Source organism: Neovison vison, chromosome 5 (genome assembly GCF_020171115.1).
Source record: "Neovison vison isolate M4711 chromosome 5, ASM_NN_V1, whole genome shotgun sequence".
In the NCBI taxonomy this organism is placed as follows: Eukaryota; Metazoa; Chordata; class Mammalia; order Carnivora; family Mustelidae; genus Neogale; species Neogale vison.
This window is the reverse complement of record NC_058095.1, coordinates 109,828,281-109,842,281: the sequence shown is the minus strand read 5'-3', so window position 1 is coordinate 109,842,281 and position 14,001 is coordinate 109,828,281. Positions and strand designations below refer to the sequence as shown.

Here is a 14,001-nt window from a genome sequence, read left to right as displayed (position 1 = left end):
AGTCCATGCAGCCACGCCTTCCTGGGTCTGCTCCCTGACACAGCGTGCTGAGTGCCTACGGGGCACAGGGCCTCAGGTGCAGGGGCCCAGCCAGGCCAGGCAGGGAGCTGGAGCAGGGGCCCAGCGAGGGGAGCGGGGAGCCTGGTGGCCAGCCCCTATAGAGGAGGGAGGGACTTGGGGGCTCTCAGAGGTCTGTCTGAGGGGGGCTGGGCTGGTGGGGGAGGCTTTCTGGGGGGCCAAGGAGTGGGAACGCAGTTGGAAAGACCTGCAGTGGGCCCGGGCTGGGGCAGGGGTGCTCCTTCACCGTGTGGGGGGAGGGTTGTGTCGGAATCCCCTGGGGGTTGGGGGTGGGGGATACTTGTCCCAAGAGTGGGAGGTGCTCTGCCTCCCTCCATCCCCCACTGCTGAGAGAGGTGTCAAGGCGGGCAACCACAGAGGAGAGAGGAAGGACAAAAATGTTGTTGAGTCACTGGGCTACCCTGGGGGAGCTCTGGAGGCAGCAGCTGAGGGAGAGCACTGCTCCTGGAGCCCAGTGGCTGTGGGGTTGGCCAACTGCCCTCTGGATATGGTGGGGACTCTTCGGGGGATCCGAAGGATGGCTGGGAACCCCTGTGGCAGCAGGGGTGGTGACCTCGGGGTGGGGCAGGGGGGTTGGGGGGGAAGAGAGCCCAGAGGTGAGCCATGGTGCCGTGGGCAGGCTTCTGCGGAGCCCACAGGAGATGACCAGCAGCTCCCCAACGCAATACACTTTCTCACCCCCAAGTGGACGAGCTGTTTCCTCCCTCCAGAATTACTTCTCCTCAGTCTTTATCTCAAAGCTTTTTCTTATTCTTCACAACTTATTTCAAGGGCTGATTCTTCCAGGAAGCCCAGCTTATGCTCCAGCAAAGTGCTAGGCTGCGTCTTCCCCGCAGCAGAGAAAGGAGGGCGAGGGTCTCCCTGACTGAGCCCCTCACACCCTCACTTCCGAGATATTCCTGCCCCAACGCAGAACGTGATGAAGCCTGAGAGAAAACAAACCCGGATGCAGGAACATTCTACAGAAGAAGCAGACTCTCAAGGTCAAGGGAGAACTGACCCAAACTGAAGGAGATGAAGGGGTGTGACAAATAAATGCTATGTATGACTGGGGAATAGAATACCACTGGCAAATTTTGAATACGGTTTGTAGGTTTTTGAGACGAGAACGCCATATTTCAATATTCATTTTCTGATTTTTCATCACTGACCTCTCATTATGTAAGAGAATATCCTTATTTTTTTCTTTTCTTCTTTTTTTTTTTTTAAACTATCCATGGCAAAGCTTGGAGGTAAAAGGGCATCATTTCTGCAATTATTCACCAGCGTCTCCAAGAAGTGTTGGTAGAATGCCAACATTTGGGGAAGCTAGGCAAGGGAGAATGGGAATTCTTTGTACTGTCTTTGCAACTTCTGTAATTCTTGAAACTATTGCAAAATAAAAAGGGTTTTTACTGTTAGAGCTAAGAAGGAAGAGAAAGCAAGCAGCGAAGAAAGAGAAAGAAGAAAAGGAGGGGGGAGGGGTGGGAGAAGGGGGAAGAAGAAGAGGAGGGGGGGAGGAGGTGAAGGAAGAGGAGGAAGTGGGAGAGAAGGAGGAGCATCTCCTGCTCCTCTCAACACTTACGCATCCCTGCAGGTTTGCTCGCAATGATCTTCACTCCTTAAACACACGCCTTCGGTGTTGCCTTCGTCATCTGATGGGGCCTTCAGAACTTCCTTGTTGTCTTCATTAAGCAATTTAGTTGCAGAAAACTATAGAGACCCAAACTGCTTAAAAACAAAACAAAACAAAAAAAAACAACAAAAAAAAAAAACGTGGAGGAATTTTGTACCAGCAGCCCTGCATTTCCCTCAGGTGCTCCAAAGGCTATAGCAATGGCTTCTCTTCCTCTCCGACCCCTGGGCTATAGCAATGGCTTCTCTTCCTCTCCGACCCCTGGGCTATAGCAATGGCTTCTCTTCCTTTCAGCCTGGCATTGCTGTGAACCCAGCTGATGTCCTCCTGGCTTCCAGAAAAACAGAGTTTCTGTCCTGCCATCCAAGTCCACAGAGAATGTACCTGAAGTTGATTTTCCTGCGACTATGTTGGTTTCCTAAGTCACATTCATGGGCTCCGCCTTTAACCTCCCTTGTGGCTTAAAATTGCAAAATCTGATAATTGGATTATATCCTCCACAGGGTCTCTTCCAGCTCTGCATTCTGTGGTTCCGTGGGTCTTGAGAAGTCAGACCTAGGAGACCCCAGAGCGGCCTGGCCTTCCAAAATTTGACAAACTCTCCGGTCAAAGCTGTGTTGCTGGTGCCCTCTTGTGGGCAGATCTGACCCCTACCTACCTAGCTGGGAAATTGCATTATCAGGAAATGACAAAATCAAAATAACACCCAAACGCTTAAATAATAATGATTGACATTGGTTGGAGGGCTTGGATGCTGACCAGCAAACTGCACGTATGGCCTCCCACCACCCTTCCAGCCGCCCTAGGCAGTGAGCGGTGCTACTTCCGCCATTTTCGAAGTCACTTTGTCCAAATTCTTCCCAGACCCCCAGCACCAACCCAGGCAGCGGGATTCCAAGCTTTCTTCAGAACCCAGCATTATGCTGCCTCATCAGAGGAAAATGTCTTTGTTTTTTTTTTTTAAGATTTTACTTATTTTTCTGAGAGAGAGAAAGAAAGTGAAAGGTGAGAGAGATCACAGAGGGAGAGGAAGAAGCAGACTCACTGCTGAACAAGGAGCCCGGACCCTGACGTCATGACTCCAGCTGCAGGCAGATGCTTAAACTACTGAGCCACCCAGGCGTCCTGGACAATGTCTTTAAATGGTTTTTACAACAGAAAACAACTTTAGGATCATGTAGCCAGCATTTCCCCAAGTGGCTCCCTGTCTAGAGGCAGTTTCACTGAAGGATACTACGGCTGTGAGTGTATGTTGGTGGGGGTGGAGAGACAGAGTGTTCCAAGATCAAACCAGTTCGACAAATACCCACTTAAAGAAAATTTATGGTGATACATCTCCCTGCATTCATTATGCTAATGTGGAAGAAAGAATGAGATAGAATAATGAGAAGGAAAGTGATAGGATATGGCACATATATTCCCACATATATCCCCCACTCATTAGTTTCTCGTTCGTTCCTCCACCTCAGAACACTTTGGGCCAGGTAGTTCATTGCTGTAATTCATTTCTTAATGAATTTCCCCAAAGTCCCCTTTGCTTAAGGATTTCCCAACAATAGTTATTGTGCCTCTTTTCCCTGAAGAACCCTTGGAATGGGGACAGATTTCCATTTATTGAGGCAGATGTGAGGTGGAATTAGGATCAGGGTATAAATGATAGGGGGTCAGAAAGAGTCTTAGAGACCAAATGCTGTGCTTTCTAGAGTGTTCAAGCAGAGGCCAAATCTCAAGGTCAGAAGGACCCACAGGAGGGGGGGAAGTTGGGCTAGGTACAAATTTAGTACCCACCCTGCCTCCATAAGCAAGCAGGGACACACCTCAGAACACTTTGGGCCAGGTAGTTAATTGCTGTGGGAACTTTCCTATGATGTTTAGCAGCATCTCTGGTCTCCACACCTGTAACATCTCCCCTCCCCCACATCGTGACCACCCCAAATGGCTCCAGACATTGCCAAATGTCACGTGAGCAGCAAAAACGCACCTGGTGAATCCCCCAGTTTAGGCGATGCTTCGTAGAGCAACTCAAAGGACTAATGTTGCAGGAAACTCACTTCTGGAAACACTGCTTCCATTCACTAGGCTCACCTGTAGGAGAGGACATGAAGACCCAGGGAGGTGAGGAGACTTGCTCACACCAGGTATATAACTTGAGTGATGCATTTCCATATGGGTTTCAACCCTATCCTGTCACCCTTGGGTGACTCTGACAATGAGGGCTGAAGGTAGGATATGTAGGCAGGCCTCACTTGGCCCAGCAAAGCCCTGTCTTGGTCCCTGCTGCTGTTTCACAGATACTCAAATTCTCTAACCCTGTTTTTTCCTCCTTTTGAGGCAGTTCATGGACCTGGGGCACTTAGACGCTCGTCAAAAGAAAGAACAGTTCATGGCTGATCCTGTGGTCAAAGTCATACTGTAATGAATTTCTGTTTTCCAACAAAAGCACCAGCTTGAGAGAATCCCTTTTTCTTAATGAATTTCCCCAAAGTCCCCTTTGCTTAAGGATTTCCCAACAATAGTTATTGTGCCTCTTTTCCCTGAAGAACCCTTGGAATGGGGACAGATTTCCATTTATTGAGGAAGATGTGAGGTGGAATTAGGATCAGGGTATAAATGATAGGGGGTCAGAAAGAGTCTTAGAGACCAAATGCTGTGCTTTCTAGAGTGTTCAAGCAGAGGCCAAATCTTAAGGTCAGAAGGACCCACAGGAGGGGGGGAAGTTGGGCTAGGTACAAATTTAGTACCCACCCTACCTCGGTGTGATCCATAAGCAAGCAGGGACATTCTAGAAGCAGAGACACACCCTATTGCCCTTCTCAGTCCACTGCAGCATTGGGTTTCAACCACCTTGATGCTAACCTTGGAACAGACTAAGGAGATAGTCTGGGGACAGTTACTTCTGGCCTGGAGCGATAAGCACTCTGTGCTCGGCAAAGCTGTTCTCACCCACTGAGCGAGCAAGCGCGGACACAGTGTTGACAATGTTAGCCGTCACCCCTCCTGCGCTTGCCACAGGGCTGGCACTGCCCTGCAGGCTTTACCCTTATAACTCCTTTCATCTCCCCAACCTCCCATGGAGGCACGGTGACTGTGCCATTTACAGATGAGAAAACTGAAACGCAAGAGTTGCACAAGGTCACAGACCCGGTGAGTGTAACAACCAGGTTTGAAATCCAAGTGGTCTGGATCAGGAGGGTCTCAAACTTGGTGCTACCAAGCCCCCCCGCCCCCCCATGCCTGACAACGCAGCTCTGAGAGCCCCGCAGTGAAAGGGATACAGACCCTATGGGCTTGTCAGGGAACTGCCCAGGGCACAGTGTGTGATTTGTAATGACTGGAAAGACAGGAAAAACCAACTCTTCCTTTTAAAAAGACCTTATGGGAGAAGGACATAGTTAAAGCAGAATCTGATCAACCGTCTTCCTAAAGGGTGGTGTTTTAGACCGTGATAAAGACTGATGAGCTGCTTCTCGTGCCCCGTGGACAGCAGCGTGAGCTGGGAACCTCGGAGTTTGGTGGCGCTGATGGGCGTGCTTCTTTGCTGGAGGAGCGGGACGGGTGGAACTGAAAGCAATGCTGCCACCTGCTGGACGAATGGATGATTTCCCCCGTCCCTCCTAAACAATTTAACAGTTGGGGATATCAAGGAGAGAGAGAGAGAGAGAGAGAGAGAGAGAGAGAGAGAGAGAGAGAGGAGATTTCAGTCTCAGCCCATCTCCTCCTGGGCTGAGTTGGTGCCTCCTAGTATGCCTTCGGTTCAGGTCATGATCCCAGGGTCCTGAGATCAAGCCCCGCGTTGGCAGCAACCCTGATTCTCCCTCTCCCACTCCCCCTGCTTATTTATGTTCCTGCTCTTGCTATCTCAAATAAATAAATGAAATCTTTAAAAACCAAAATCAAACACACACACAAAAAACCTCAGTCTCTACTACATAAGCGATATGTGATAAATGTTAATTTCCTTCTTTTTACCGGACAGCACAGGCTTTGGGACCGTTGACACCAATAGAGCCACGAGAGTAAAAAATTACTGTTTGCAGTCTTCACCTGCCCCCAGCTCTGAAGCTGGTACAAGGCTGACAAAAGGCATCACCGGTTAGCTTAAGTTCACTTAGCTGGGGAATCAGTAGAAGTGGCCGAGATTGGCTTGTGTCCACCCCCAACCCCCACAAACACACCGCTACGTGAATAAGCCATTTCTTGTTGGCTACTGATAGAGAAGCTGTCCCCCAGAGCCTTCCACCTTGAGTGGTAAGGCAACGTGCTCTTGTTTGACACTCGTGGAATCCGTAAGAAACAGAGTACAGTGGAAAGACTTCAGATCCATAGTCAAGCCTTTTGCCAAAGGCATCTTTATGGCAATAGTACGTCCTCAGTAAATGACCTACTGCCTGGCTTTGTTATTTTGTATTTAACATTGCAGTTTGCTCAAGTGAATGGGACTGAGGATAGGATCAATGTAATATGGGTGGGGAGATGGCAGAAGGGGACACTCCTCAAATGAGCAACTAGAAGCTTCTCTGTCCCTGCCTGGGGTGGTGGCAAAGTCTTTGAGTGGCAAGCTAGAGCACAGGGGCACTCTGGACCCCAGGGCTGGTGATCTAATGTCTCCACGCATCGTCCCCTCCCACCCCACCCACACCCTGGGTGAAAGAACCTTGCAGACATGACCGGGAGGAACTGGGATCTCAGGCCTGCCACAGGTCTCTGTTGGTTTGACATCAGCCCAACATGGCACAGAGAATGCCTCGGTCATGAGCCTTCTCCGGTCATCTCCAAAAGAGGATGAAATCAAGAGTTCCAGTGTCTCCTTTGTCAACATGCTTCATAAACCCGCTTTCTTAAAACGAACATTGAAGGATCTCTACCTTTAGATATGCAAGTTTCCCAGCTGGTGTGAAAGGAGAAACGGCCCTTTTCACTTCACCAGAAACTAAACTAGAGCTTTCGTGATGGGTATCACAGCAGGTAGGTTGTAAACACAATTGGGAAATCTCAGCGTAAAACTGAGAAAAGCCGTCTCTTCTGCTTCCGCACTTAGGGGCAGCTCTTAGTCAAGAGGACTAAGAATCCAAGAAATTAGCCACAGAGCTTAGAGGAATTCCGCACTTTCCTCCGCACTTTCCAGGCCTCTGCTTGTGCCTCCAGGCTTCTGGGTCCCAGGGCTGCTCCTCCCCCCTCATCTTGCCCCCCCACCTTCCCCCCACTGGGGTCACTGTGCTTAGATCCGGTGCTCTGTGCACCGCGGGATTGCCTGCCCTGTAGCCCCAGACCACTTACAGTAGATAGTCTGGACTTTGCCCTTGGTCCAGTCTCTTGAAGGTGAACTGTGCTGCTCCAGCCAAGACCAGGGAGCAGCAGCCAGTGGGATGGAGCCAGAGGCGGGAAGGGAAAGAGGCCAGGCCTCAGCTAGCCCTGAGTCCTCGAGTTCCAGAGCAGGGCACCAAGGACTCAGAGGTTCTCAATGCAAACCTGTCTTCCTGGGTCCTGATGAAGAGCTATGCGTCGTGGTAGGAGGATAAAATAAATCTAGTATAATTTTTACATATTTAAGTATCTGGTATGAGGGCCTGCATTTGCTTTCTGGCATGGGCTCTGCAAAGGTTTGTGGGGCCTTTCTCCTCCTACCTCCTGCCCAGCCGCCTCAGTTCTCAACATATTGCCGGTGGCCACAGGGTCTCCTGTGTCCCTCCACTGCCCCCCCACCCCTGGCTGGGGTTCAGGCAGATGTGTTGGGCCGAGGTGAGCCCAGGCACAGTAAGGTCCTGTCTCTATTTGAAATGTTGATATTTTATTCAACATTAATTTTTTTGACATTAATTTCTAAAAATATTACACAAAACATGATTTCTCTTGAATCTTGAGTTTTCAGGGTCCCCTGAATTCTATGCCTGAGAAGGAAGGCCTCGTTACCCTCCTGCCAGTTCATCCTCTGCCTTTTTGAGCATCTTTCTTTTCCCGTTTCTTCCATGACAGCCCGGGTTCCGAACCTCATCTTCTCCGCTGGTCAGCCTCTAACTCCGGCTCCCATCCATCCTCAACCCTGACACAGCATTACCTTCCTGTGTATAGGCTGAGTTGTGAGCCTCTCTCAAAATCCTTCAAAGCGGGCGCCTGGGTGGCTCAGTGGGTTAAGCCGCTGCCTTCGGCTCAGGTCATGATCTCAGGGTCCTGGGATCGAGTCCTGCATCGGGCTCTCTGCTCGGCGGGGAGCCTGCTTCCCTCTCTCTCTCTCTGCCTGCCTCTCCATCTACTTGTGATTTCTCTCTGTCAAGTGAATAAATAAAATCTTTAAAAAAAAAAAAAATCCTTCAAAGCTTCCCTGCCTCCTGCAGAGTCCGAAGCCCACCATATTCACTAGGCTCCATGTTCACTAGGCTTCACGTTCTGGGTCCTGCTGACCTTTCTGGCTTCCTCCCCAGCCAAACCCCTCAGTTCTGTGCTCGTCTACCACCCTGCCTCTGAGCTGCTCCAGTACATAATTTGACACACGTTCTGCTTCTCTCCTTCATGGCCTTTGTAATGGATCTTTCTCCACAGCCACATGGATCTTCTCCCCTGCCTCACGGGCGTCCAAGTGATGCCTCCGACTTGATCTGAAGTTGGAGCCTTAGGCTGACTTTCTAAGCAGCTGCAGCAAAGAGCTACGGAAGTGACCTCCTTTGTCCCCAACCAGCTACTCCAAAGGACACCATAACGTCTTCTATTTGACAGTCTCTCTCCCTCTCTGAGGTCCTCCACAGGGACCTGGGTTGGGGCAGGGCCGCTAGACCCCGTCCCCGTTACACGCAGACCCCATGAGTGCGGCCAGCTGTGAGCGCCAGTGCCCCTCCCGCCCGTGTAGGCAACGAGGGAAACGAGGGCCTTTTGAACGCTTGCCATCAATGCCCCCTCGAGATGGGTCTGAAGGTATATTCTGATTTCTGTGAAATCTGAAAATCAAGATGGATTCATCTGCTAATGTGAGGTAAGAGCCACTTCCCCCAGCCACCCCCATGACGATTCAAGCCAGCACCTTCGAAGCTCATGGCTATCCCCGGGCACCTGAGGTCAGTGGTTCTCTCCAGTTCTCACGGATTGGAGTAGGAGAGGTGATGGTGGTGCTCGGTCCCCATTGCCATGTGCGTGGGGATCTCTATCTGTACAGACACCCACAGGTCAAGAGATGCTATAGTTTCCATGCCATTGTCACCATTCTCTGAGTCTTGACGTCTGAAGGGAAGAGGTAGAGAACGGGAGGACATCAGAAACTGTGACACCCACTCATCATCTAGCCCTCCTGATGCCCCCAAATGTTGGTGCATTGGTCTCCCAGGGCTGTGGCAACAAATGACCACAAATCGAGTGGTTAAGACAACAGCATTTATTCTTTCACCATTTTGGAAGTTAGAAGTCCAAAGTCAAGGTGTCTGCAGGGTGGAGTTCCTTCTTGAGGCTTCGAGGGAGAATCTGCTCCATGCCTCCCTTCTAGGGTCTGCTGCTTGCCTGCAGGCCTCCGTGTTCCTTGGCTTATAGACACATGGCCCCATGGCAGGCATTCTCCCTGGGACTTCTGTGTCTGTATCTCCGTCCAGATTTCCCTTTTCTTATAAGAACACCAGTCATTTAGAGCAAGATTTGCCCCAATCCAGCATGACCTCATCTTAATCACATCATCAACGACCTATTTCCAAATAAGGCCACATTCAAACATACCTGGAGTGAGAACTTCAACTTTTTTTTGGGGGGTGGGGGGGGGACAGGGGGACACAATTCAACCCACAATAACAGGTATTGTTCTAATCTACATATTAAACGGAGACAGAGTAATTTACTCAGAGAGACACAGAAAATAGTTGGTATAACTCAGTTTTGACCTGATTATTACCACTTAATAATTGCTTGTACCAGGCCCTCTGCTGGGTGCTTCATTTCCACATCTAATCCTCACAGCAACTGCATATGCCTATTACCACCCCACCCCCCCATTTTACAGAGGCGGGAGCGCACGGAGCGTTTAAGCAGCTTGCAGAGTCCCATGAATTCAAAGCGGCAGATCTGGGAATCCATCCCTTAATTCTCACCCAAGTCAACCCATTAGAATATCTCCGAGATGTCTCACTCCTCCTCCTCACCCCTCCTCGCTCCATATCCCTCAGTATAACTCCCTCCTGCAGCTGTGAATCATGACTATAAAGGATACGTTACTGGAATTTTCCAAGAGATCAGTGTAAAGTTAAAACCGATCATTGGGATCACAGCACAGCAGGTACGAATCTGATGAGAAAGACCAAGTCTTCATCTTCCTCTGGCAGCCAGGAAGGAGTTGCATGGAAAAACCAGGGCAGTGAGTCAGGCCCATTAAAGAACAATGTATGTCACAACTGATCACTTCCCCACAGGCCCGCTGCACATGCCCTGAGGCCACTTCTGGGTTCTAACGGGCACCTCACTGGGAAGAAACATCTGTGACCACAGTGGGGAGGGACCGAATCTCAGTCAAACCCACAGAGTGGCTATGCATACTGCCTCATTCTTCCTCAAAATAAAAAATCAAAGGCATCACTTCCTGGCAGATGCTGGGCACTCCTCCTTCCTCAACATCAGAGATGTGTCTCACACACGTCCACATTCTGGTGCCTTGCGAACACAGCAGACTGGACACAGAGCCCTTCAGACAATGAGGAAGCCGCAGAAAGTTCCTCAAATCAACACGAGGGCGTGAGTGAGAAAGCCCTCAGCCCCATGGTGCTAGCTAAGGTTTGACCAGCACCTACAAGCTCGGATTGGTTTTGCTTCTATATTATCTCAAAACGGTACCACGTGGGTAGGGGCTAGGAATGTGGGCTTTGGAGGCAGGCGGACTCAAATGCCAAAGCTAGCTCTCCCCTGCACCACCTCTGGGGACTTAGGTCATTTCTCTTCTCTCAGCCGGTTGTCTTGCTTGTGAAATGAAGCCGCTGACACAAACTCATGGAGATGGTATAAGGATTATTAACAGAGCACTCTGACTCTGAATTCCTAAGAAGGAATGAATATAAGCTACAGGTAGGAATGACACACTGCTTTAAATTTGATCTTATTTATCTTATCCCATGTACCTAAGTTTCTATTTGAAAGAGACCTGGCTTGGGTTGACTAGGTAGCTCAGGGGGTTAAGCCTCTGCCTTCGGCTCAGGTCATGATCTCAGAGTCCTAGGATCGAGCCTTGCATCAGGCTTCCTGCTCAGTGGGGAGCCTGCTTCTCCCTCTCTCTGCCACTCCCCCTGCTTGTGCTCTCTCTTTCAAATAAATAAATAAAATCTTAAAAAGAGAGAGAGAGAGAGAGGCCTGGCTTAAACAATAAATGAGAGCCCAGCCCCAGGTGCATCTAGGATATGAAAACAAGGGACAGGATGAGATTCGTGGGATTGGTAGACACACTCATTTCTTTCATTTGCTCAATATTATCCTACTGAATACAACACACACACACACACACACACACACACACGACTGGATGGAGTTTGGGCAAAGATGGGCTGGAAAGGCACCCGAGCCCAGGACCCCTCTTAAGTAGGCGAGAGTATACAGGAGGTAGAAAGGAAACAAACAAACAAACACAGACTCGCGAGTCTCAAGAAAGCATATACATAAAAGAATATAGGAAAAATAAATTCATAACGGTTTAGCGATTTGCCTCGCCTTTTTAATTGATGTCTATGATTTTCTTATTACTAAAATCACATTGTTCATTAACAGTAGTTTCCCACGATTTAAGTCTGTAAATACCTTATGTTCAGTTTTATACTGATGAGACAAAATCCTAAAGGGCAGGGATGAAGTTCTACCCAGCCGCACCCCCCTGACTCAGTGTGCGGAAGAGAGATGACAAGTGCCACGTGGGTCTGTGCGTCTCTAAGGGCGCGGCGTACAGGCACCTGCTTCAGACAGCAGCTCCGGGCACCGCTGAGCAACTCCAGCTCGTCTTGAAATGGGTGCACCTGCGGAAGTAACGTGTACTCTCTCTACCCACCCTAGAGCAAGGAAAATCGAGAACACGATTACAGTCTACGGCCATACCACCCTGAACGCGCCCGATCTCGTCTGATCTCGGAAGCTAAGCAGGGTCGGGCCTGGTTAGTACTTGGATGGGAGAACACGATTACAAAACGGATAGAATTACGAAACGGCACTTAAGTCGGAAAAAACCCGGGGGGTAGACAGATTGTTGGCTGCGTTTTTGTTCACTGAGAGTACCAATCCATCCCACAAAACAAGCTTGAGAGAAAGACAAACGGAGCCATTTGTCTTGTCAGTTACAATTCATACAGAAATAGGCTCCAATATTAGCTACGTACAACCGCTCAAATACGATTGAAGAAGTACTAAAAAAACTCATTAAAAAAACCAGCAGCAGCAAAAACACTGAACATTTGTAAACAAAACCACCAGTAATAAACCTATGCTTAATAACCCAAAAAAGTGCATTCTTTTTAAAACATTAAATATATATAATAAAAAACAATATTGGCCACTTTTTTCCCTTAATATACAGTACTCAACATCTGCAACAATCTGATCAATGATAGACAGGAATCGGTGTTCTAAGGCATGTTGAACAGTCTTTCCCAAAATACTCGGGCATCATGTAGCTGCAGAAGGTAAACTTTGCCAAAGTCTCCTCCGAGCTGTGATCCGCGCGCACCGGGGGCACTCGGACGACCGGAAACACTGCTTGTGAAAGCACGCTCTGCACCCTAGAGCAGGAGGACAGTCATCAGCGAGCAGCCTATTTGCCTTCTCACATACATACAAATGCTCATCCCCACCCTGGGGAGAGACGTGGTCTGGGTCCAGAAACCAGTTGTCCAACAAGAAATGAGGCAGGTTGGAAGGGACAGATTCTAAAGTCCCCAGTGTGCCATGAACATGGTGAGTGTTGGTGACTGACAGCTCAGGAGGGGGCCCTAACTAGAAATGCCTGAACTGGAGAGACCTGCCTCCCTCCCTCAAGGTCATCTCCCTTGGCCGGCACTGGCCTACATCGGGTGACTGGTCAACACACGGTTTAAAAGGTTTTGCCTGGCCCCTGTCCCCAGTATGTGACAGCATGCAAGCCATCCTGTTTCAGAGCGCCCTGTGAGACATGCTGACCCTCCATTGCTACCTCACCATGGCTCGCCTCCTCCTCTGCCGAGTCCTGCTGACTTCACACCCTAACGGGTGTTGAGCCTAACATCACACCCCGGTGAGCTCTCTGCACACAGATCCGTGCTTTGGAGTTTCTCTGCTGGGGAGCCTCCCCTGCGATCCTGCCTAAAGTATTCGGGAAGTTGGTGCTGGAGTGGTAAAGGGGAGGAATGGCTCTTATCAAGGATAAAGGCAGAATGCACGATCAGATCTCTCCCAAGAAACAGCTGAGAGGTCACGGGATTTCTTCAAGCATCAATACAGACAATCTAACAAGGTCTGAGCATCTCTGCTGGGAAGAGCCAGGTAGTAAACGCGTTAGGTTTTTGGGGCTACATGGTCTCCGTGATGACGACTCAAACCGCCCTTGGAGTACAAGAGGGGTCAAGGACAGCATCTCGGCCTTAAGCATGACCGCAATCCAATTCTAAAACTGGGGCAGCGGCTATGGCTTGCCCTGGTGGGAAAGAACTGGGCCATAGGCAAAAGGGGGAACCACTCTTCCCTCCTGTATGGGGAGATGTCCCCCATGATCCCCGCCTCACCCAAATTCTCTTCCCCATGCACCCAAAACTCCATGAGGTCCTACCCTTCATACATGCATGCACTAGCACCATTATACTCCCAACAACAATGTGCTTAAGTGATTAAACTGCTATTAAGCTCATTGTGCGCTTCCGTTATTAAGCTATTATCAAGCGTGCATTATGAAGTTAATAAGATACCTGCACATCTTCTACACGTCTCAGTCTGAAAGGGGAAGATGACGGCTGTACTCTGGCAAAATTCACAAATGAAGCCCTTTCCTTGACACAGCTGTAAGAGAAGGGGCCAAAAAGTTAAAATCCTCCTTGGCAACGATTCTTTTTTTTTTTTTTTTTTAAAGATTTTATTTATTTATTTGACAGAGAGAGATTACAAGTAGGCAGAGAGGCAGGCAGAGAGACATAGGAGGAAGCAGGCTCCCTGCTGAGCAGAGAGCCCAATGCGGGACTCGATCCCAGGACCCCGAGATCATGACCTGAGCCGAAGGCAGCGGCTTAACCCACTGAGCCACCCAGGCGCCCCGGCAACGATTCTTTTGATGGAGAAGCCAAGTGACTACTTTCACAGAACTTTATAAACCTCCGTCGTTAAGTGTCTGGCATCCTGGCCTCTAG

The 14,001-nt window shown here is 49.5% G+C and overlaps 1 protein-coding gene across 6 annotated transcripts in view; it reads right to left on the bottom strand.

Moving 5' to 3' along the window:
• Positions 1–11,809: 11,809 nt before the first annotated feature.
• RUBCNL (rubicon like autophagy enhancer) overlaps positions 11,810–14,001 on the bottom strand; it is a 39,542-nt gene continuing 37,350 nt past the window's right edge. For all 6 annotated transcript variants that reach the window (XM_044249746.1, XM_044249744.1, XM_044249749.1 and 3 more), the window contains 2 exons: positions 13,567–13,657; positions 11,810–12,408 (listed from right to left, as the gene is read on the bottom strand). In XM_044249746.1, coding sequence (XP_044105681.1) covers positions 12,296–12,408; positions 13,567–13,657 — 204 coding nt within the window. In that variant the 3' untranslated portion in view covers positions 11,810–12,295. The remainder of the gene's footprint in view (positions 12,409–13,566; positions 13,658–14,001) is intronic.